This window comes from Hyperolius riggenbachi, chromosome 6 (genome assembly GCF_040937935.1).
Source record: "Hyperolius riggenbachi isolate aHypRig1 chromosome 6, aHypRig1.pri, whole genome shotgun sequence".
NCBI classification, from domain to species: Eukaryota; Metazoa; Chordata; class Amphibia; order Anura; family Hyperoliidae; genus Hyperolius; species Hyperolius riggenbachi.
The window spans coordinates 193,031,903-193,057,787 of NC_090651.1; the positions used below are offsets into that span (position 1 = coordinate 193,031,903).

The window sequence follows — 25,885 nt, forward strand, 5'->3', positions numbered from 1 at the left end:
GCACACCTTGGGATCTGACTAGGTCTGAGTGCTAACACGTAGCATTTGCAACAGCAGACGCGGAGCAACTGAATGACCCGCCCCAGTCACTCAGCCAATCCGGAGCATAGCTGGAGTCAGCTGATCGCCTGATCAGCTGACTCCCCTTCTAGTTGCATAAAGGTCCTGTCGCCTGGCGCGCGTGCGCGTAGCCCTTAGTCTATGAGCAATAGAAGGACCAGGCAAAGCACCAGCGTGTAACTGCATGGCGGAAACCGCCGGCTGCGACGCGGAGGTAGCCGCCATGCCGTTTGCTGTTGCGGCTGTATCTCCGATATCCATTACACTCTCAGCTGAACTTAATTTTTTTGGGAAAAAAGCAATTGGATGAAGTAGTGCCTTAGGACCGAACCGCTGGAAGAGGACTGCCCCGGCAGCAGTTTCAGAAGCATCCACTTCCAGAATGTATGATAGGGTAGGATCAGCATGTCTTAAGATAGAAGCTGTGGTACAAAGTTTTTTAAGCTCGTCAAAGGAGTCAGGAGTCCATGAAAACCTGTGATGGGCCTTAGTGAGCTGAGTGATGGGAGCTACTATAGCAGAAAAGTCTTTAATAAACCTGCAATAAAAATTGGCGAACCCAACAAAACGTTGAACCCCGTTTTTGTCTGAGGGAGCCGGCCAGTCTAGGATGGCTGAGATCTTTTGAGGATCCATAGAGATTCCTTCTGAGGAAATAAAGAGACCCAGAAATTGAATGTTTGTTTTTTCAAATTCACACTTTTCAGCTTTGGCAAAAAGTCCATGAACTCGTTGCCTATTTATAACCTTATGTACATGCTTTTGATGTTCTTCGAGACAAGCAGAGAAGATCAAGATGTCATCTAAGTATATGATAGCCCAAACGGCATAACTGTATACTCAAAGTGTCCGAATCTAGAACGAAAAGCGGTTTTCCATTCATCCCCTTCATGTATTCTCACCAAGTTATAGGCGCCCTGGAGATCCAGTTTGGTAAATACCTTTTCTGAATGGAGCTGTTGTAACAGGTCAGGGATTAGAGGAAGAGGATAACGGTTTTTGACCGTGATTTTATTAAGATCCCTGCAATCAATACATGGACAGAGTGAACCATCCTTCTTTTCTACAAAGAAAATGCCTGCGGGAGAAGTAGATGGACGGATAAAGCCTTTGCAAAAATTGTCATTAATATAGTACTTGAGTACTTCGGACTCAGGATTAGATAAAGGATAGACTCGGCCAAAAGGAATCTCTGCCCGGGGAAGTAACTCAATAGGACAGTCATAAATGCGATGTGGGGGAAGAGAGTCAGCCGCTTTTTCATCAAACACATCCAGGAAGTCGTGGTATGCTGTGGGGATCATATCTTTATTGATGTGTTGAAGGCATAAGAGGTGACTAACATCAGAAAGGCAGAACCGTTAACAATATTTAGAGGAAAACAGAACCAGTCCTAAAGTCCAGTCTATTTCAGGGTTGTGAGCCCGTAGCCAAGGCATGCCGAGGATAATCGGGAATAAAGGGGATGGAAGCAGATCAAAGGTTATATACTCCTGATGTCCGGTGGAAGTTGAGACTAGCAGAGGTGAGGTCTCCTTAAGGGACGGGTCCAGAGCAGATGGAAGACCCGTCAGCCAATTGTATAGGAAGGGCCTGACTCTTGTTAAGGATAGGAAGTCCTAGTTGGTGAGCCAGGTTAGAGTCAATAAAACAAGAGTAGGCCCCATAGTCCAGGATGGCTTTAATCTCTGTCACTCCTCTTGGCCCCCAGGGCCGGGCCGAGGCATAGGCTGGAGAGGCTCCAGCCCAGGGCGCAGTGTAAAAGGGGGCGCAGAATTCATTCAGCTGTCATTCCTAATTGTGTTTGAAGCAGAAAGAAATAAGAAAAGGGGATACATGGCAGTGACTGCAAGCCAGATAACTAGATATTAAGGTGTTGGGGAAATTGTGGGCCCTGGGGGCGCCTCTTAGTCTAATAGCAATCAGAGTGTGATGGCTGGGGTGGCAGGGATGGAGGGGCGCACTTTGGGGTCTCAGCCTTGGGTGCTGGAGGACTTTGTCCCAGCTCTGTTGGCCCCTGTAGGGATAAAAACAAAGGAACATGAGAAGAAATCCCAACGGCTTCTTTAGAACAAAATCCAGTAGATTTGCATTCCTTACTTGATGGCCTCACAGGGCAGGTGTTGAGAAAGTGACCGGAAGCACCACAATATAGACATAGATTGGAGGACCGGCGACGCGGCCCTTCTTCAGAAGATAGAGAAGGCCTAGCTAAGCCAATCTGCATAGGTTCTGGCTCTCCGGGATCCTGTGACACTGATGGAATGTTATTCGTTGGCAAGGTAGGGGGTATCCCTGAAGAAGCAGCTCCCCAAAAGGGACGGACAATTCCCATCTTCTCCTGCCGCCTTTCTCTGAAGCGTCTGTCAATGGGTATGACTAGCTTGATTAGATCTTTAAGGGTGGCCGGCATTCCTACTTGGGCCAGTTCATCTTTTAATTTCCCACTGAGTCCAAGTCTGAATTGACTCTTAATAGCCGCGTCATCCCACTGAGTGTCCCCAGACCACCGTCGGAAGTCAGTGATTTACTCCCCCACCGGTCTCCTGCCTTGCTGAAGAGCACGCAGAGCGGCCTCAGCAGACTCTGCCTGACCGGGGTCATCATACAGTTCGGATAGGGCTGTAAAGGAACTTGTCACTGTGTCCAAGGCAGCGTCTTGATTCTCTCAGAGTTGCAAAGCCCAAGCCAGAGGCTCACCCTGAAGGAGAGAAATGATGGTTCCAACTAAGCTAATGGCTTCAGAGGAGTAAGTGCAAGGATGAAGGGAAAAGAAGAAAAGACAGGTCCCTTTGAAAACTCTGAACTGCTGTTGAGCTCCTGAAAAACGAGCTGGCAATTGAATCTTAGGTACTCGTTCTGGGCCAGGTAAAGGCATAGCAGGTGCTGGGGCGGGAGCCACGGCTAGTTCCTGCAACTGGTTTTGGAGCTGGAAGCAATTCTGCTAAACCCCCTGAACAGAAATGCCTAATTCGGCAATTTGCCAGCAGAGTTGCTCCATAGGAGAGTCATCTCCAGTGGTATTCATTTCTAAGACTGTTGGTATCTGTTACGGAGGTGGATTGAGGTGCTGGTTTTAGTCCGGTGGTTAGTTGACCCTTCCACTAGGGAATGAGGTTTTACCCAGATGCAGGGTCTAAGTGGCCACGGGTCTTCACCAAAACACGACCTGAGGGGGTCGCCCTGGACTTCACAGACTAGTGCCCACCAGGTCGCAAACTGGGATCGCCTCACTAGTGGTCGAGAGAACTAGTACCACAATGTCGAGATGAAGATGGAGAGAAGCGTAGTAGATAAACAAGCTGAAGTCGGGGCAGGCAGCAGACAGGAGAATCCGAGCTACAGGCCGAGGTCAGGGCAGGCAGCAGACAGGAGAATCCGAGGTACAGGCTGAGGTCGGGGCAGGCAGCAGACAGGAGAATCCAAAGTACAGGCCGAAGTCGGGGCAGGCAGCAGACAGAGGAAATCCGAGAACAGTCCGAGTCAAAGCCAAGGGAGAGGAAATCGAGAGTGGTTGGGCAAGCCGGGCCGTCAACAGGTAAACAGGATCAGCAACAGAGATTCTTCCGGAGAAGGTGTTCCACACTAGCTGTCAGAACGAACAGCACAGAACACTGGTTGAGGGAGGTCTTTTATAGCAGAATCTGGCGCCAAAACTTCCGCGCATGGGCCCGTGCCTGTGTGCGCCGTTTTTGGCGCATGCATGTACACGCTCGCACCCACGTGCAACACTTCCAATGCACGCGTATGACCTTAGGCATGATGAGGGGCGTGCACGCACGAAACATTGCACAACCCCGCACAGACCTGCGTACACCACCAGCCATAGACAACAATCCACAGTCAGCAGTGAGTGTGCACGCAGGGGGAACAGAACGCCGGGACAACAAAGCAACGTGAGTATTACAGTGTTTAATGTGCTGCCCATTGTCTTGGATTGTCAATGCAACCCTCTTCTACTACTCTTCACACACTGATAGCAACACCACAGGAGAAATGTTAGCACAGGCTTCCAGTATCTGTAGTTTCAGGTGCTGCACATCTCGTGGGCAGCACATTGAACACATTTTGTAAGTGGTCAGAAACTTGTAAATAACTCATCAAAGAATAAAGTTACGTTAAAACCAAGCAAATTATTGTTTTTCTTGTGAAATTCCCAATAAGTTTGATGTGTCCCATGACCCTCTTCCTATTGAAAAAACAAAAGTTGGATTCAAAATGGCCATCATGGTCACAACCCATCTTGAAAAGTTTCCCCCTCACATATACTAGTGTGCCACAAACAGGAAGTTAATACCACCAACCATTCCCATTTTAGTAACCACATAACGACCGCCTACGCCCATCGGCGGCGGGTTGTTATGTGGCTGCTGGCCGGGGATCGCGCTCTGTTATGCACGCGCATCCTCCAGCAATAGGCTCCGCCCACCCGCCGGCCAATCGGAAGCGCAGGCGGGTTGTTAACCCGACGATCGCCGTATCTAAAGCGTATAATACGCTTTGTAATGTATACAAAGCGTATTATACAGGCTGCCTCCTGCCCTGGTGGTCCCAGTGATCGAGGGACCACCAGGGCAGGCTGCAGCCACCCTAATGTGCACCCAAGCACATTTATCTGCCCCCCCCCTGCCCTCTGATCGCCCACAGCACTCCTCAGACCCCCCCCCTGCCCACCCCCCAGACCCATGTTTGCACCCAATCACCCCCCTAATCACCCATCAATCACTCCCTGCAACTATCTGTCAACACTATTTTTTAGGTTAGGTCCTAAACTGCCCCCTGGGGGCTCCTGATCACCCCCCCCCACCCGTGTACTGTATACATCTATTCTCTCCACTAATCACCTGTCAATCACCCATCAATCACCTGTCAATCACCCATCAATCACCCCGTCACTAACGCTGCCCCCTGGGGGCTCCTGATCCCCCCCCTGTGTACTGTATACATCTATTCTCCCCACTAATCACTTGCCAATCACCCATCAATCACCCCCTTTCACTAACACCCATCAGATCAGACCCTAACCTGCCCCTTGCGGGCACCTGATCACCCGCCCGCACATTCAGATCGCCCGCAGAAAGCCCTCAGATCGCCTCCAAAGTGCATTGTTTACATCTGTTTTCCCCTCTAATCACCCATCAATCACCCATCAATCACCCCGTCACCACCTGTCACTACTACCCATCAGATCAGACCCTAATCTGCCCCTTGTGGACACCCAATCAACCGCCCACACCCTCAGATTGCCCTCACCCCCCCCCCCTTATCAATTTTCCAGTGCATTGCTTGCATATATTCTCCGCTGTAATCACCTACTGATCACCTATCAATCACCCCGTCACCCCCTGTCATCACCTGTCACTCCTACCCATCACATCAGCCCCTCATCTGCCCCTTGTGGGCACCTAATCACCCGCCCACACCCTCAGAACGCCCTCAGACCCCAGCCCTGATCACCTCGCCAGTGTATTTCCTGCATCTATTCTCCCCTCTAATTACACCCTGATCACCTATCACTTACCCCGTCACCCCCTGTCAATGCTACCCATCAGATCAGACCCTAAACTGCCCCTTGTGGACACCCAATCAACCGTCCACACCCTCAGATTGCCCTCAACCCCCCCCTTATCAATTTTCCAGTGCATTGCTTGCATATATTCTCCGCTGTAATCACCTACTGATCACCTATCAATCACCCCGTCACTCCCTGTCATCACCTGTCACTGCTACCCATCACATCAGCCCCTCATCTGCCCCAGAGTTAGGACACCTATGTTTACCTGGGTACTTTTACGCAGTATAGGTGACTAAGCATAAGAATGCATTCTTCTGTGAACTAAAACCCTGGCTTTTAATTTAGCTGTAGGGAAAACAGTTGTGCCTGGATGAGTAAATCTGTGAATGCATTTGTTTGAACATTTGCATGTGAGTGTGCGAAGGGTTAATTGATTTTTGCTCATCTGCCCCTTGTGGGCACCTAATCACCCGCCCACACCCTCAGAACGCCCTCAGACCCCAGCCCTGATCACCTCGCCAGTGTATTTCCTGCATCTATTCTTCCCTCTAATCACACCCTGATCACCTATCAATCACCCCGTCACCCCCTGTCACTGCTACCCATCAGATCAGACCCTTATCTGCCCCCTGCGGGCACCCAAACACCCGTCCACACCCTCAGATCACCCTCAGACCCGCCTGAACACCTCTCAAGTGCATTATTTACATCTGTTTTCCCCTCTAATCACCCATCAATCACCCCCTGTCACTGCTACCCATCATACCCATCAGATCAGACTCTCATCTGCCCCTTTGCGGGCACCCAATCACCCGCCCACACCCTTGGATCACCCTCAGACCCCCCCACCCCCCCCCCACCCCGATCACCTCCCCAGTGCATTGCTTGCATCTATTCCCCCCTCTAATCACACCCTGAGACAACCATCAATCACCTCCTGTCACCCTCTAGCACTCCTATCCATCAGATCAGGCCCTAATCTGCCCTCTGCGGGCTTCTGATCACCCGGCCAAACCCTCACCCGCCCCACCGCAATTATTTTCTTTCTGATCACTGCTGGTCTCTATGACTTAATTGTCACTGAGACCAACTGTTATGCCACACAATACGCATCCGCCAGTCCAAGAAGCTACCATGCCCAGCCTTTTCGGTGGAAGCCACTCCAAGTTTCCGAATGTAACATTTTTTGGGGCCTTCTCCTTAACATGGGTCTAGTCAAAAATAATGTTTTGCGGTCTTTTTGGTCTACGCACCCAATACATCACATGCCCATGTTCTCTGCTGCCATGTCCAGGTCACGATTTGAGAACTTTCTGCGCTTCCTGCACTTCAGTGCCAATACAACCTGTCAATCTAAGAGGCCACCCTGCTTATGACCGGTTCCACAAAATTAGACCCCTCATAGACCACCTGTCATCAAAATTTGCAGATGCTTATACCCCTGAACAGGCATTTTGAGGCATTTGGTTTCCAGACTACTCACGGGTTTGGGCCCCTAAAATGCCAGGGCAGTATAGGAACCCCACCAAGTGACCCCATTTTAGAAATCTTCATAGAAGACAAAAAATAAAATCTTCTATGAACCTGCCTCAAAATGACCTGTGAAATCCTAAAGGTACTCATAGGACATTGGGCCCCTTAGCGCACCTAGGCTGCAAGAAAGTGTCACACATGTGGTATCGCCGTACTCAGGAGAAGTAGTATAATGTGTTTTGTGTTTTATTTTTACACATACCCATGCTGAAAGGGGAGAAACATCTCTGTAAATGACATTTTTTTTTATTTTTTTACACACAATTGTCCATTTCCAGAGATATTTCTCCCATCCAGCATGGGTGTGTGTAAAAATACACCCCAAAACACATTATAGGACTTCTCCTGAGAACGACAATACTACATGTGACACTTTTTTTTGCAGCCTAGGTGCGCTAAGGGGCCCAAGTCCTATGAGTACCTTTAGCATTTCACAGGGCATTTTGAGGCATTTGGTTTCTAGACTACTCCTCACGGGTTTAGGGCCCTTAAAATGCCAGGGCAGTATAGGAACCCCACAAGTGACCCCATTTTAGAAAGAAGACACCCCAAGGTATTCCGTTAGGTGTATGGTGAGTTCATAGAAGATTTAATTTTTTGTCACAAGTTAGTGGAAAATGACACTGTGAAAAAAACAATAAAAATCAATTTCCGCTAACTAGTGACAAAAAATAAAATCTTCTATGAACTCACCATACTCCTAACGGAATACCTTGGGGTGTCTTCTTTCTAAAATGGGTTCACTCGTGGGGTTCCTATACTGCTCTGGCATTTTAGGGGCCCTAAAGCGTGAGGAGTAGTCTAGAAACCAAATGCCTGAAAATGACCCATGAAAGGTACTCATAGGACATTGGGCCCCTTAGCGCACCTAGGCTGCAAAAAAGTGTCACACATGTGGTATCGCCGTACTCAGGAGAAGTAGTATAATGTGTTTTGGGGTGTATTTTTACACATACCCATGCTGGGTGGGAGAAATCTCTCTGTAAATGGGCAATTGTGTGTGACAAAAATCAAAAAAAATTGTCATTTACAGCACAGAAATTTCTCCCACCCAGCATGGGTAAGTGTAAAAATACACCCCAAGGCACATTATACTACTTCTCCTGAGTACGGCAATACCACATGTGTGACCCCTTTTTGCAGCCTAGGTGCGCTAAGGGGCCCAAAGTCCTATGAGCACCTTCAGGCTTTACAGGGGTGCTTACAATTTAGCACCCCCCAAAATGCCAGGACAGTAAACACACCCCACAAATTACCCCATTTTGGAAAGTAAACACCCCAAAGTATACAGAGAGGGGCATGGTGAGTCTGTGGCATTTTTTTTTGTCATAAGTTAGCAGAAATGGAAACTTTTTTTTTTTGTCACAAAGTGTCATTTTCCGCTAACTTGTGACAAAAAATAAAATCTTCTATAAACTCACCATGCATCTTAGTGAATACTTTGGGATGTCTTCTTTCCAAAATGGGGTCATTTGGGGGGTATTTATACTATCCTGGAATTTTAGCACCTCATGAAACATGACAGGTGCTCAGAAAAGTCAGAGATGCTCCAAAATGGGAAAATTCACTTTTTGCACCATAGTTTGTAAACACTATAACTTTTACCCAAACCAATAAATATACACTGAATGTTTTTATTTTTTTTATCAAAGACATTTAGCACAATGAATCTGGACAAAAATGTATATAGAAATGTTGCTTTATTTGAAAAATGTCAGCACAGAAAGTTAAAACAATCATTTTTTTGACAAAATTCATGTCTTTTTTGATGAATATAATAAAAACTAAAAATCGCAGCAGCAATAAAATAGCACCAAAAGAAAGCTGTATTAGTGACAAGAAAAGGAGGTAAAATTCATTTAGATAGTAGGTTGTATGACCGATCAATAAACCGTTGAAGCTGCAGTGGTCTGAATTGAAAAAAAAAGCTCTGGTCCTTAAGGAGCGAAAACACTGTGGTCCTCAAGTGGTTAAAGGGTATCCATATAATTGGCCCACCCTGTATAGCAAAAATATGTTATCTTGGTTAAGTAGAATAATTTGTATCAAAATGTTAATTCTCCCAAAATTTGATTTACATTCTGCACTATTAATATTCCTATAAAACAATCATTCTTCTACAAGCTAAAAAAAATCATTACAAACTTTAGTTGGAAAGGGAAAACCAACAGAATTGCACACAACTTTAAGACATTACCAACCTAGTAAGGGTGGATTGGGTCTTCCATGTGTAGAAAAATATTATTACTGTACCATACTCAGTCAGCATGGCTAAAGATTGGTGGACAAAATCTCCAGATAAACTTTGGGTAGACATGGAGGAAAAAAAACTAAATACCTGTACAAAAGTTCAAATCTAAATACTATACCTTTTCTGATTCAATTTCTAAACACTATATGTCCCAGTTTAAACACTACCCCATGGTAAAGAGCAGGAATCTAAATACCTAATAATATCATAGACAAACAAATTAAAATCCTACCACATCTTATCTACCACAAATTAAAACTCCACAACTCACTCCATATATACTCACGATGCTTAATAGCAAACTATCATGGAGGTACAGTATATTCACACTGTGGAGATATATTGAGGTGCTGATGATATTAGGGAGTACAGAAACCTATTCTATCATTTTTATGTCTGCTGTATATCTTTCAGAGGTGGAGGTCAGCCAGTATGACTTGAAGATAGTGGCAGCTAGCTTCATGGACTATTAATGTGATTGTGTGTGGTGTCAATAGACAGACAAAGGGAACCTCATTACCTGTTTCTGGCTGTCCAGAGGAACTGTATGCTGTGTTCTTTTGTATTAGTGTAGACAGCTGCCATTGTCTTCAGTGAATGGACCAGTCCCCTTCAATAGGCAAGGAAGTGGGTATTGTCTTGACCATATGAAGGGCGTTGAGTTTCTGCTAATGGGATTATCTGCCTGGCTTTTTGGACTCAGGAGACGGCCCATTGTCTCAATACACAAAGCAAGCCTAGTCAGGAAAAGACTAACACATGTCAACAGGATATTTGTTGTTCTCAAGATTATGACAAGCGTTCGGTGATGTCACGGGGAAAGTGCATTAGTTCCTGGGGGCTGGACATTAAATGCCCCAGGGGACACTTCAGACTATTTAAGCTGACCTAGGACAGCCACCGGACCGGGGTCTGCTCTTGGAGTTAGCGCATAGCTAGAGTTGATCTCGACTTCTGGTCGAACAAGCGGCATGCTCCTGCCGACAACGTTGAGACCTTCAAGTTGGTAACGATTTTAATCCCCATTTTATTTTTACGCAAATATCTGTGTGTGTTATCTTTGTAACTCTTAATTTTGTAACTATTTTTACTTTGTCTTTTGTAATCTTTTGTATATATTAAGTTCTGCACTGTTGTATGTTTTTGTGGAATATTAAATTATTATTTAATAAGCTTGACTTCTGCCGTACTAAACTAACACTCATACCCTAAAAGGAGACTGCAGTGTAGCTGTGTATAAGTCTGTGCCTAGTTGTATGTTTGAGCAACACTGCCATATTAAATTGTAATTGCATTGTGTGTGGGGGCGTTTGTCATACGTTGGCCTAAGCGCGCAGCTGACCCAACGTACGAACAACGCCAGTGCGAGTAGCGACAGCAGAGTGGCTAACAGTATCGTTCGGAACGACTGTTAGTGGGTCTTTGCTTCACGACAGTATAAGATTGCAACTCCATATATACTCACGATGCTTAAAAGCAAACTATCATGGAGGTACAGTATATTCACACTGTGGAGATATATTGAGGTGCTGATGATATTAGGGAGTACAGAAACCTATTCTATCATTTTTATGTCTGCTGTATATCTTTCAGAGGTGGAGGTCAGCCAGTATGACTTGAAGATAGTGGCAGCTAGCTTCATGGACTATTAATGTGATTGTGTGTGGTGTCAATAGACAGACAAAGGGAACCTCATTACCTGTTTCTGGCTGTCCAGAGGAACTGTATGCTGTGTTCTTTTGTATTAGTGTAGACAGCTGCCATTGTCTTCAGTGAATGGACCAGTCCTCTTCAATAGGCAAGGAAGTGGGTATTGTCTTGACCATATGAAGGGCGTTGAGTTTCTGCTAATGGGATTATCTGCCTGGCTTTTTGGACTCAGGAGACGGCCCATTGTCTCAATACACAAAGCAAGCCTAGTCAGGAAAAGACTAACACATGTCAACAGGATATTTGTTGTTCTCAAGATTATGACAAGCGTTCGGTGATGTCACAAACGGGGAAAGTGCATTAGTTCCTGGGGGCTGGACATTAAATGCCCCAGGGGACACTTCAGACTATTTAAGCTGACCCAGGACAGCCACCGGACCGGGGTCTGCTCTTGGAGTTAGCGCATAGCTAGAGTTGATCTCGACTTCTGGTCGAACAAGCGGCATGCTCCTGCCGACAACGTTGAGACCTTCAAGTTGGTAACGATTTTAATCCCCATTTTATTTTTACGCAAATATCTGTGTGTGTTATCTTTGTAACTCTTAATTTTGTAACTATTTTTACTTTGTTTTTTGTAATCTTTTGTATATATTAAGTTCTGCACTGTTGTATGTTTTTCTGGAATATTAAATTATTATTTAATAAGCTTGACTTCTGCCGTACTAAACTAACACTCATACCCTAAAAGGAGACTGCAGTGTAGCTGTGTATAAGTCTGTGCCTAGTTGTATGTTTGAGCAACACTGCCATATTAAATTGTAATTGCATTGTGTGTGGGGGCGTTTGTCATACGTTGGCCTAAGCGCGCAGCTGACCCAACGTACGAACAACGCCAGTGCGAGTAGCGACAGCAGAGTGGCTAACAGTATCGTTCGGAACGACTGTTAGTGGGTCTTTGCTTCACGACAGTATAAGATTGCAACTGTGTGTGTGTGTGGGTGTGTGGCGTTCCCGTATTTGGCCTAAGCACAAAGCTGACCCAAATACGAAAACGCGGAGTGCGCGCTGAGGACTCGACAGCAGAGTGGAAGTGTCTAGCGAACTGCTAGTGGTGGCAGTGAGAGGTGTTCTGAGGGGTCCCAGCCTTGTTTTAGCTTGACTAAGGCTGCTTCCCCTCTCAGTCTGGTCAAAACCGCAGTCGGGAACCGTATACGCAGGCGTGCCGCGGGCCGGTTCCTGACATAATTGGTGGCAGTGGACTTTCGCGGCCTCATCCACGGTCTTCGGCTCTCGGTCCCGCACAAACTGCCGGACCTCAACAGGACAAGTGTGGAGGAACTGGTCTTTTATTATCAGTTCCTGCAGGGCATCAAAAGTTTCAACCGCCAGTCCTTTTAACCACTGCTGGAAGGCAGTGCGCAGGTTGCACGCATGATCCAGGTAACTGTCATTAGGACCTCGCTGCACTGTCCTGAAACGTTTGCGATACACCTCTGGCATGAGGTGGTATCGCGCAATGATGGCTTTCTTAATTGCCTCAAAGTCTGTTTCTTCCTCCTGGGGGAGACTCACAAACGCCTCCAGGGCCTTGCCTCTCAGCCCTGGTGTGAGGTATCGTGCCCACTGCCTTGGTCCACCTGGATTGGGGGGCCGGCAGCGGAATGAAAGAAGTGGGGGTAACGGATGCCATCCCCACGAACGTTTTGTTGGGTACTGACCTGGGACGGTTAGTGGCCCGGTATGAGCCTACTCCACACCCCATGGAGCCTGCATCCCCCGCAGAAGTTCAGGACTCTTGCAAGGTACTGTGTGATAATGCTGTGCAAGCGGGGAGTGCTGGTGAGGCCCCAGGGGCTATGGACTGTGTACTAGGAGCCAGCCCTAGTGAGTCTCCAGTGCCCAGGCCTGGAGGAGGACACGTTGTTACCATGAATGCAGATAATGTTGATGTAATATGTGATGTGTTGCATAATGACATGTGTACAGTGAACGCTCCGTCAGCTGCAGTGGTGACCCGAAGTGCTCACCGGGCTGCAGCAGACTAATTGTCCACTGAAGGGGCTGATGTCACTGGGTCGGGCTCTTCCACTTCAGAGCCTGGCTCTGAGGACCCATAGGCCTCTCAGTTTGCCACCTCCCTGGTGCCTGTGGCCGACAGCGCTGAGTTCTCCGAGGCTGTGCGACTTGATAGCAGCCTGGAAGAGCTCAGGGGTCTGGCGGACAGGGCACCGGTGGAGGGCGACAAAGTTAGGGTGTACTGGGAGCACGGCAGACGGTACAGAGAGGTTACTCCCTCTGAGCTGTCTGAAGTGGAGGAGGCAGACAGGCAGTTGATTGTGCCCCACAGGTACAGGGAGCAGCTATTAAGAATAGCACATGAGGTGCCCCTGACTGGTCACTTGGGGATCCGCAAGACCAAATCCCGGCTTGCACACAATTTTTATTGGCCCCACATGGGGACAGATATTGCTGATTTTTGCTGGTCTTGTGTCGCATGTCAGCGGGTCGGCAAAGCAGGTGACACAGACAAAGCCCCACTGAGGCCCTTGCCCATCATAGAGGAGCCCTTCCAAAGGGTTGCTGTGGACATAATTGGGCCTCTAGCAATACCCAGCAGCACAGGGAAACGTTTCATTCTTACGGTGGTCGATTATGCCACTCGCTACCCTGAAGCTGTAGCCCTGAGCTCCATACGGGCAGACAAGGTTGCGGACGCATTGATGCGCATTTTCTCACGGGTCGGTTTTCCCCGCGAAATGCTCACCGATTACGGCCCGCAATTCATGTCGCGCCTAATGGAATGCATCTGTAAACAAATGCAGGTAGAACACATCATGGCCAGCCCTTACCACCCCCAGACAAATGGGTTATGTGAGCGGTTCAATGGTACTCTGAAACAGATGCTAAGGGTGTTTGTTGAATCGCAAGGGAGGGACTGGGAGCGATACCTGCCCCACTTACTGTTTGCTTATCGTGAGGTGCCCCAGGCATCCACCGGGTTCTCGCCCTTTGAGCTCTTATATGGGAGGAGGGTACGCGGACCCCTCGATCTCATTCGAGAGGTCTGGGAGGGGCAGGATATGGGTCCCGGGGTCTCCATAGTGGAATACGTTCTAAAGTTCTGGGAAAAGATGGACACCCTGGTGGGGTTAGTGCGAGAGAATCTAACTCAAGCCCAGGCCACCCAGAAGCAGTGGTATGACCACGGGGCTAGGGAGAGAGTTTATGAGGTAGGTCGCAAGGTATGGGTCCTAAACCCGATGCAACAGAATAAGCTGCAGGCCGCTTGGGATGGGCCCTATACCATACATAGGAAGATTAGTGATGTGACCTATGTGGTCGCGCTGGATGACCGAGGTAAGCAGCTGAAAACATACCATGTAAATATGTTAAAGGAACATCATGCTAGAACCGCTTGCGCTCTCCCTGTCTGCAGTTTGCTACCGGACGGTGAAGCAGAGGCCCTGGTTGACATCCTGGCCTCCACCCAGGAAACCGACTCTGTTACCGAGGTGCAGATCAATCCGGAGTTGACAGCAGAGCAGCAGGCTGGGCTATCTGATGTGCTGACCCTTTACCGTGGTACCTTTACAGCTGCCCTTGTCTGACCAGCCTGGCTGTACACCATGTTGACACCGGAAATAACAAGCCGGTTAGACAGTCAGCCTATAGAGTCTCCCCTGAGGTTCAGGCCCACATCAGCAAGGAGATTGAGGAAATGCTGTCACTAGGGGTGATCCAACGGTCGCACAGCGCATGGGCATCACCTGTAGTGCTAGTACCCAAACGGGACCAGACCACTCGGTTCTGTGTAGATTATCGAAAACTAAATTTGATAACTGCGTCAGATGCTTACCCAATGCCGAGGGTCGACGAATTGTTAGATAAGCTAGCTGGCGCGCAATATCTAACAATCGTGGATTTGAGTCGGGGATACTGGCAGGTCCCTCTAACAGCTGAGGCACGGGAGAGGACTGCCTTTATCACCCCCTCAGGTCTGTTTGCATTTAATGTAATGCCTTTTGGAATGAAAAACGCCCCGGCCACCTTCCAACGGGTTGTAAAAGGTTTCCTGGAAGGTTTGGAACACTGCGCTGTCGCCTACCTGGATGACATCGCCGTGTTTAGCGCCAACTGGAACGACCACTTAGTGCAGCTGTCACAGGTTTTGGGGCGCATCACTGCAGCAGGACTAACAGTCAAGCCTAGCAAGTGTCAGATCGGCATGAAACAGGTACAGTACCTGGGACATGTGGTGGGGGGGGGAGAGCTTCGTCCAGATACGGGGAAGGTAGATGCCATTGTGTCCTGGCCCACCCCCCAAACGAAGAAACAGATTCAGTCCTTCTTAGGAACGGCTGGGTACTATAGAAAGTTTGTCCCCAACTACAGTGCCCTCGCCAAGCCATTGACAGATCTCACCAAAAAGAAGCTGCCCAAGCAGATTCTCTGGACGCCAGAATGTGAACAGTCATTCACAGCTCTGAAGAGGGCCCTAGCCAGCCCTCCCGTGTTGCAAGCGCCAGACTTCAGCCGACGGTTTGTGGTCCAGACGGACGCCTCAGCCTTTGGCCTTGGTGCTGTGTTAAGCCAGGTAAACCAGACTGGGGAAGAACATCTGATTCTGTATTTAAAGAGAATCTGTATTGATAAAATCGCACAAAAGTAAACATACGAGTGCGTTAGGGGACATCTCCTATTACCCTCTGTCACAATTTCGCCGCTCCTCGCCGCATTAAATGTGGTTAAAAACAGTTTTAAAAAGTTTGTTTATAAACAAACAAAATGGCCACCAAAACAGGAAGTAGATTGATGTACAGTATGTCCACACATAGAAAATACATCCATACACAAGCAGGCTGTATACAGCCTTCCTTTTGAATCTCAAGAGATCATTTGTGTGTTTCTTTCTCCCTGCAGTTCTCATGCACTGAAGTTTCAGGCTGCTCTTTTTTCTCCTGCAAACAGCTTTGCCCTTGTCTGTAATTCTTCAGTATGTGAAAGCCCAGCCAGCTCAGAGGACGATTTATCCAGCTTGTAAAAGATAAGAGAGAAGAGAGAAGCTGCCCTAATCTAAATAATACACAGGCAGTGTGCATAGAAGGGCCTGGAAGGGGGAATTCATAGCAGAACCACAAGACTGAAGAACTTGGCAGCCTTCCAAACACAGGCTGACAAGTCTGACAAGGGAAAGATACATTGATTTATTACAGAGACTGTGATAGCAGAAAGTGCTGCAGTAAGCCAGAACACATTAGAATAGCTTTTGGAACTTGTAGGATGATAAAAAACAGGATGCAATTTTTGTTACGGAGTCTCTTTAAGTCGGAAGCTGCTACCCCGGGAGGTAGCCTACGCCACCATAGAGAAAGAGTGCTTGGCAATTGTATGGGCCCTACAAAAGCTGCAGCACTACCTCTATGGTCGCGTATTCACGGTCGTCACCGACCACAACCCTCTTAGTTGGTTACATCGGGTTTCTGGTGACAATGGAAAATTGCTGAGATGGAGCTTGGTTCTCCAACAATATAGCTTCACTATTCAACATAGGAAGGGGAGCAATCATGGGAATGCGGATGGGCTGTCCCGTCAAGCAGAACCAACAGTGTAGGTGCAGGCAGGATGAACTGGGAAGATCATCTGCCTTGCACCAAGTTAACGGCGGAGGTGTGGAGATATATTTAGGTGCTGATGATATTAGGGAGTACAGAAACCTATTCTATCATTTTTATGTCTGCTGTATATCTTTCAGAGGTGGAGGTCAGCCAGTATGACTTGAAGATAGTGGCAGCTAGCTTCATGGACTATTAATGTGATTGTGTGTGGTGTCAATAGACAGACAAAGGGAACCTCATTACCTGTTTCTGGCTGTCCAGAGGAACTGTATGATATGATCTTTTGTATTAGTGTAGACAGCTGCCATTGTCTTCAGTGAATGGACCAGTCCCCTTCAATAGGCAAGGAAGTGGGTATTGTCTTGACCATATGAAGGGAGTTGAGTTTCTGCTAATGGGATTATCTGCCTGGCTTTTTGAACTCAGGAGACGGCCCATTGTCTCAATACACAAAGCAAGCCTAGTCAGGAAAAGACTAACACATGTCAACAGGATATTTGTTGTTCTCAAGATTATGACAAGCGTTCGGTGATGTCACAAACGGGGAAAGTGCATTAGTTCCTGGGGGCTGGACATTAAATGCCCCAGGGGACACTTCAGACTATTTAAGCTGGCCCAGGACAGCCACCGGGGTCTGCTCTTGGAGTTAGCGCATAGCTAGAGTTGATCTCGACTTCTGGTCGAACAAGCGGCATGCTCCTGCCGACAACGTTGAGACCTTCAAGTTGGTAACGTTTTTAATCCCCATTTTTATTTTTACGCAAATATCCGTGTGTGTTATCTTTGTAACTCTTAATTTTGTAACTATTTTTACTTTGTTTTTTGTAATCTTTTGTATATATTAAGTTCTGCACTGTTCTATGTTTTTCTGGAATATTAAATTATTATTTAATAAGCTTGACTTCTGCCGTACTAAACTAACACTCATACCCTAAAAGGAGACTGCAGTGTAGCTGTGTATAAGTCCGTGCCTATTTGTATGTTTGAGCAACACTACCATATTAAATTGTAATTGCATTGTGTGTGGGGGCGTTTGTCATACGTTGGCCTAAGCGCGCAGCTGACCCAACGTACGAACAACGCCAGTGCGAGTAGCGACAGCAGAGTGGCTAACAGTATCGTTCGGAATGACTGTTAGTGGGTCTTTGCTTCACGACAGTATAAGATTGCAACTGTGTGTGTGTGTGGGTGCGTGGCGTTCCCGTATTTGGCCTAAGCGCAAAGCTGACCCAAATACGAAAACGCGGAGTGCGCGCTGAGGACTCGACAGCAGAGTGGAAGTGTCTAGCGAACCGCTAGTGGTGGCAGTGAGAGGTGTTCTGAGGGGTCCCAGCCTTGTTTTAGCTTGACTAAGGCTGCTTCCCCTCTCAGTCTGGTCAAACCCGCAGTCGGGAACCGTATACGCAGGCGTGCCGCGGGCCGGTTCCTGACACACACGGTACAACAAACTCTTTCCCGACAATCCGTCTCCCCTTCTCAGATACACTAATGTATGGTCACAAAACAGAAATTTCACCCAGACAGATACCAGTAACAAGTAAACTAATTTAAAAAATCTTGCATTGTGCGTCCCATTGGGAACAGTTTCAAAAAAATAGTGATTAGGTGATAACACCAATGAAAATTGCTTCATTCACCCCTAATCAATCCCCATTATGTTGTAAATGCAACAAACTTACTGACACATTAAGACATATGCTATGGGACTGCCAAGTTAGTGAGACCACTATGGGACTTTATAGAAAACACATTAAAAACACTGATAAGTAACACTTTTTCCCTAACCCCAAACTAGGCCTTGAAACATTCGACAAAACTATACAACCTGTGATCTGTCACTTGTTAACTGCTGCCATCCATTTGATAGCGGTAAACTGGAAATCTTCGGAACCTATCCCCTGGCTAAGACTTAACCACCCTGGCGTTCTATTAACTGCGCCAGGGTGGTGGCGCAGCAGTTTTTTAAAAAAAAAAAGATTTTTTAAATCATGTAGCTAGCCTAGCGCTAGCTACATGATGCCCCCCTCCCTGCGGCGTCCGCCCGTAATGCTCGATCGCCGCCGGCGCGTAGCCACGTAAGGAAATCCCGTTCAGAACAAATTTCCTTTAGGGCTTCCCCCGTCGCCATGATGACATCATCGACCGATCCACCCCTCAGCGGTGCCTGGCACTGATTGGCCAGGCTGCGCAGGGGTCTCGGCGGGGGGGCGTTACGCGGCGGGTAGCGGCGCATCGGCGGCAAGCGGCGGCGATCGGGACCAACGCGCAGCAAGCAAAGTGCTTGCTGCGTGTTTTTTAAAAAGAATTGTGAAAATCGGCCCAGCAGGGCCTGAGCGGCGCCCTCGAGCTGAGCTCGTCCATACCGCCAAGGAGGTTAAAACCATAGTCAATTCCAACCTTCAAATGGAAAAAATCTTTTATAATAGGAACCAGAGACCTGATAATGTTCAAAACCTGATCTTTTGGTAAAACAACGTATTACCCTATGAAACCTAGACCCCTTAGTTCAGTCCCTGCAGCACAGTTATATAGTTCTTCGGTAATATAAGTCTATAGTTATAGTTTTAGCTGAAAACACCAATAGTTTTAATGTTATTTTATTCTCTTCTATGTCTACCACATTGTACTGAACATTTTTGAGGTAAACACAGTAACCACTATCTACATACTTACCCTAGTAGTACGCAATATACTCTTTATGTTACTCTTATCATACAATACCATAGTAAATAAATATTTATTAATGAGACTCTGAAATAAACTGGTTAATACCAAGGTTCTTATTCCTGCAAGAACCTATCCTATTCCTCTGTATCAACCATCCGCCCTGTTCCCCAGGATGTAGGGATGTGTTTGACATTAGGATACAATGTAGTCTCAAGAAATATGAATATAACAATAACAACCTGCTTTCCTTACTGTATTTACAACTTTTGACTCTTACCTTTGTCAATCTACTATATGCTTGCAATTTTGCTTTCCTTTGGCAATGTAGTTTACTGTTACTGTATACCAATTATGAAAAGTTTTAATAAAAAGTTTAGTAAATAAAAAAAAATGTTGCAATAACCAGGGCAAATGGGCAAATAAAATGTGTGGGTTTTAATTACAGTAGCATGTATTATTTTAAAACTATAAAGGCAAAAACTGAGAAATGTTTTCCATTTTTTCTTTTTTTACCCGTTAAAATGCATTTAGAATAAAATAATTCTTAGCAAAATGTAACTCCCAAAAAAAACCTACTTGGTGACAAAAAAAACCCAAATAAAACAAGATATAGATTGTTTCGATAAGTAAGTAGTAATAAAATTATAGGCGAATGAATGAAAGGAGAGCTGAAAGATACAGAAGGGGAAAAGGCCGGTTTCACACTGTATTTTGGCAGCAGCGTTGTGGGGTGCCCGTAGCACCGACCAAAACAGGCCTTCAGGGAATACTGCAGTACTATGCGGCATTCCCCTTTCTGGCATCTGGCAAAACAGGAAGTGACACGCGGTTGCAGAAGTGCAAATAAGCGTATTGTAAAAAACACCATTCCGCGCATGCACGTTGCAATATTGCCGCACTGCCGCCGCCAACATTTTTAAAATATCTGCTTCACCATAGACCTGCATGACTTCTGGTCCAACGCAGATACGTGTGCTAACATAGTTATGGAAGCATATCAGATTGAGGACTTCATGCAAACCGCACTGCAGGTAATATGAAAGCACCCATGGACTGGACTTGCATTGCCCTTTGATAGCAATGCGTTAAATCGCCACAATGCACCACCACAGTGTGAAAGGGCCCTGCGGCCATCTTCACACTGCAGATTGACAGCAGCAAAAACAGTCCTTTGGGGATTACCGCGTTAGTACACGGTAATCTCTGTCAGGCAGCAGGCCAAGCAGGAAGTGATGCTCACTTCCTGTGGCCAATGCGATCACGTGCGCGGAAGCGTATTGCAAAAAATACGCTTCCGTGCATGCGGGACGTGTAACACCTGCAGCGGGTTTTCACACTGGCATGTATTGCCATAGACTTATATGACTTCCAGTACACCGCACGTCGATGCAGAACCGCTCAGTAACTGTAGATCTGTCCGAGCGTCAGGGATGCGGCGAAAATGTCACTTCCATTGTATCGCGCTGTACCATGTCAGTGTGAAAGTCTTCATAGACTTTTATTACCCTGCAGTGGGGTGCCGTAAAATCACCGTATCGCTCCGCCCCAGTATAAAAGTGCCCTCAGCAGTGAACTGGTTAAATATGTATTTTTTTCCCATGACATCCCTGCCTACTCTATTCAATTTTTGGGGGGTTGTCAGTGTAATGATATGCTAACATCTAAGGGTCCTAACAAAGGTGAGCCTCTTAGATCCATAATGCATGCATCATAAGAAACATAAGCAAAGATAACCTACTTTCCTTTACCAAACCAGTTTCCCATGCAGGCTACCACAGAAGGCCATCCAGTAGTCTGAGCCAGACCATTTAATATCTGCAACAACAAAAATAAAAAAGCACTGGAATCAGTATAGAGAATTAAAACAATTAAGCATGCTCACCTAAGCAAAGTTTAGCAAAGTTTGGCTCAAAACTAGAAATATAACTATGGGTAACCCACCACAGTATTTCCAAGAGATGGTACAGGATGGCAGAAGCTATACCTGATGTCCATACATGGTACAATTTTTTTCATTTTTTTTATTAAATCATTTAATTTAATTACTCTGTTAGATCAAATATAAAGATTTTCCAGCATGTTGGATTGGATTTTTATTGAAAAAATGGGATAATCATTTGTTTTTCTTGACTGACAGAGCATGCAGGGCCGGGTTTAAGGTAGAGTGACCAGACGTCCCGGATTGCCCGGGACACGTCCCGGATTCGGGGTCCGCTGTCCCAGGCTTAATGAGGTCCCGGGAAACGTCCCGCTTTCAGCAGCGGGACGTCCCGGCCTCGGGACTCTGGCCACTCTCTCCTCAATGAACTGGCAGCGGCGTCTGTAGACGCCGTGCCAGTTCATTGCCTGCAGCCCCGCTCCAGCCTCCTCTTCCGGTGTCTGTTCCGACACCGGCAGGCGAGCAGGGCTACGGCAAGATGGCTGCCGAAGCCCTGTACTGGAGACCTATTTGTGTCTCCAGTACAGGGCTTCGGGCGCCATCTTGCCGTAGCCCTGTCAGCGCGGGAGAGGGAGACGAGCAGGAGAAGGAAGGAGGTCCCGGGAGCAGCGCGCCAGAGGCCGGAGACTTCTGCCAGGTGAGTAAATGCTTTCTTTTCCAGGTGAAATGTTTGCCCGCATTGTTTCTTTTCTGGTGAAATGTTTGCCCGCATTGTTTCTTTTCTGGTGAAATGTTTGCCCGCATTGTTTCTTTTCTGGTGAAATGTTTGCCCGCATTTGTTTCTTTTCTGGCTAAATGTTTGCCCGCAGTGCGTTTCTTTTCTGGTGAAATGTTTGCCCGCATTGCGTTTCTTTTCTGGTGAAATGTTTGCCCGCAGTGCGTTTCTTTTCTGGTGAAATGTTTGCCCGCATTGCGTTGCTTTTCTGGTGAAATGTTTGCCCGCATTGCGTTTCTTTTCTACCGACAAGTTGCCCGCATTGCGTTTATTTTGTACTGACATGTTTGCCCGCATTGCGTTTATTGTCTGGTGAAATGTTTGCCCGCATTGCGTTTATTTTGTACTGACATGTTGCCCACATTGCGTTTATTTTGTACTGACATGTTTGCACGCATTGCGTTTATTTTGTACTGACATGTTTGCCCGCATTGCGTTTCTTTTCTGGTGAAATGTTTGCCCGCATTGCGTTTATTTTCTGGTGAAATGTTTGCCCGCATTGCATTTATTTTGTACTGACATGTTTGCTCGCATTGCATTTATTTTATACTGACATGTTGCCCGCGTTGCGGTTATTTTGTGCTGACATGTTGCCTATTGCGTTTATTTTCTGGTGTCCGGGGTAACTGTTACTGCATTTATTATTTAATGGTCATAGATGGCTATGTTTGCTGCTTTGTGGTTACGGTATACTATGAGCATCACACAGTTTCTGCACACCCATGATGTAAAGTCTCGTTTGGCCACATCATGGCGTAAACACTGCTTTCTTATGCCTCGCTGTTACATCATTACATTAGCTCCGCCCATACAATGTCATGGCCACGCCCATTTTTCCGGCGCGGCGCGCTGCGCGCGACGCAGCCCCCCCCCCAGTCTTCGCCGCTGCACGCTCCTCAGTCCTCCCCACTTTTCGCCACCCCTCCCCCCTCCCACACACACACCCCCCGTCCCAGGTTGGACCCACAAAAATCTGGTCACTCTATTTAAGGCAAACGACTTAGGCCTGTGCCTAAGAGTGAAGATGGCTTAGGGTATATGGGGAGCCGCCTGCAGCATTTCCACATTGCGACAGTCCGCATTTCCGTCCGTTCACAGCAATCCGCTTTGCATGCTGCAGCTTGTCCTTGTGTGTGTGTCCTTGACTGAGAGGAGCATAACGGAACTCTAAACCTAAAAATGTCCACAGACTGCTTAGCCATTGTCCCCCTACCCCACCCCCTCCCATGTCCCCCTTTTTCCCCTTGCTTTGGCAATACCTGTATGAATCTTGGTCATGCCAATAAAGCTATCTTTGACTTTGACTTTGTGTGCAGACAGCGAGCGCTACAAAAGAGTCAGGAACAAGATCAGCTGATCTGATCAGCTGATGGGAATGCAGCAGACAGACATAGCAAGGAAAGGCAGCAGCTGGCTGGCTACATGGTGGTTTCACCACGCTGCTGTGGCTGACATATCAGAAACGCCCCAGGGCGCAGGCATTGAGCGGGATCTCTGTGTACAAATCAAGACAACCACTGCAGCTGTTTGTTCCTTCTCCCTTCTAAGCCCTAACAACAAAGCAGGAAGGAGGAAGAGAGTGAAAGCACAGTGGGGGAGGGGGGAGTGATCAGCTGACTAGAGCTCACATGGGGAAAAGCAAGGCTCTATGTGCAGCTTTCCACAGTGCACAGAAGAGAGACACCATGATGCAGGATGCTGGATAATCCGATTCCTGCCAGGAATCTGTGCTTTTGTGACTGCATGCTTGTAAGTACAGACATAATAACCCAGGGAGGAGAGACTATGCCAACATTGTGAGCAGAAGACTCTTGAGGATGAAAACCACTTCCTGCTGCACTGCCCCAAATATACTGCAACCTGGAACACTTAAAACTGCAGTGAAAATAACGTAATGAACAAAAGTGCTTAATTTTTACAACTATTATGTATAAATTATTGAGTCAGTGTTTGCCCATTGTAAAATCTTTCCTCTCCCTGATTTACATTCTGACATTTATCACATGGCGACATTTTTACTACTGGCAGGTGATGTCAAAGTAGGGAGATGCTGCTTGCTTTTTTGGCAGTTAGAAACAGCTGTTATTTCCCACAATGTAACAAGGCTCCCAGAGTGTGATGTCAGCACCATGGTCCTGACATCACACTATGGGAGGGGTTACACCAAATCAGCCATACAGAGCCCCCTGATGATCTGTTTAAGAAATGGAAAATATTTATCTTAATGAAACTCAGGATGAAGTTTAATCCTTTTTTTTTTAAAAGAGAATTCTTTATTAAAGTTTTGTGCATAACAAATACAACAAAAAACATTCCCATCCCAAACCCCGCCCATTCCATCCCACAAAGAAACCCCAGGGCCCATACAATACATAGTAGTATACTTTTCGACATCTAGGCTCAGTTGTCACAAACAGCCAAATCAGAAGAGGAACCACCAGACATGTTAAATTAACCACTACGATTAGACACTCTTAGAGGATTGAGGATTACAGATATAGGTCTGATACACTGACTATAATATCCAGATTGGGAACAACTGAAGCACCATTTTTAACCCAGCTACCCCACACTTTATCAAATTTTTTAGGATGGCCCCTGGTCTGATAAGTAAGACAATATAAGGGCACATTTTGATTAATTAAGTTTTTAAAGTCCTCCAATGATGGAGCAACAGCAGACTTCCATTTAAATAAGATGCATTTCCTTGCATAAAAGAAGGCTATCCTGAGAAATAATTGCTTATATTTACCGCATGTTACGTTATCAATTATACTCAGCATGGATGCTTTAAATGAGATATCAACGGGTCTTTGCAGGATTTGGGCAAGAAGTTGTGACACATTATTCCAAAATTTCTGAATAAGATCACAGCTCCAGACACAGTGGTTAAAATCTGCCTCCGTACATGCGCACTTATAACACCTCGAACTGGCATCCCGTCCCATTTTAGAGCGTTTTAAAGGGGTATAGTATATTTGATGTAGCCATTTGATTTGAATTAATTTTTCATTGGCGCAAATCACGCTGGGCATATAATGCCCTTCTACTTCAGCCCAGTCCGCTGCTGTGAATTCGCAGGCGTCCGTCTGCCATTTTGATTTGGCCATCTCGAATCTTTGGAAACCCATTTTTTGTGATAGTACTAAGTAGTAGCTGGATATTTGTTTGGCAGTGTCTTTCTTTAATACGAGTAGTTCCAGTTCGGAGGGTATAATGTGGATGCCCGATGTGCCCATCTGAGCCCGTATAGCATCACGGAGTTGGAAGTAGCGGAATAGAGAGTGACGTGGAATACCACTCTCAGATTTATGGATGGCGAAGGATTTAAATTCACCCTCTACAAAAAGATGATTAAGATATTTGACCCCATGATGAGTCCAAAATTGACTGTCTTCCATTTTAAGTAGCTCAGGTAAGCGGGGATTTGCCCATAGAGGAGTGCTAGGTGAAATTATTTCTTTTGATTCTCGGAACAGTTTAGAGGTTGAGGTGTATATTTTTAGAGATGTTTTTAGAAGCAAAGAGCCTTGTTTGGATGGAACCTCGCCTCTGTAAATAATGTTGGCTAAAGCTTCATATGAGGTGGCTATGTCTGCGTCAAGTTTCATGGCAGCATCTTTTCTGTCTGCGCTCATCCATTTTTGGATATATGTAAGTTGTGCAGACAGATAATAGAGGCGGAAATGTGGGAGTGCAAGACCCCCCAGTGTAGTTGGAAGGCGGAGGGTAGAAAGAGCTAAGCGGGCTGGTGAGCTTCCCCACAGAAAACTAGATACCATAGAGTCTAATTTATCGAATAGGCGCTTGGGAATGTAACTTGGTGATGCCTGGAAGATATATAAAAGTTTCGGGGCACGTATCATTTTGACTATTGTAGCTTTGCCTACCAGATTAAGTGGGAGTTTACCCCATATCTTAAATTTTCCCCCAGGGAGCC

At 46.5% G+C, this 25,885-nt stretch overlaps 1 protein-coding gene across 3 annotated transcripts in view; it reads right to left on the bottom strand.

Moving 5' to 3' along the window:
• Positions 1 to 25,885, bottom strand: part of SLC37A2 (solute carrier family 37 member 2) — a 1,087,044-nt gene that overhangs the window by 739,980 nt on the left and 321,179 nt on the right. For all 3 annotated transcript variants that reach the window (XM_068240256.1, XM_068240255.1, XM_068240254.1), the window contains exon 6: positions 21,030 to 21,106. In XM_068240256.1, coding sequence (XP_068096357.1) covers positions 21,030 to 21,106 — 77 coding nt within the window. The remainder of the gene's footprint in view (positions 1 to 21,029; positions 21,107 to 25,885) is intronic.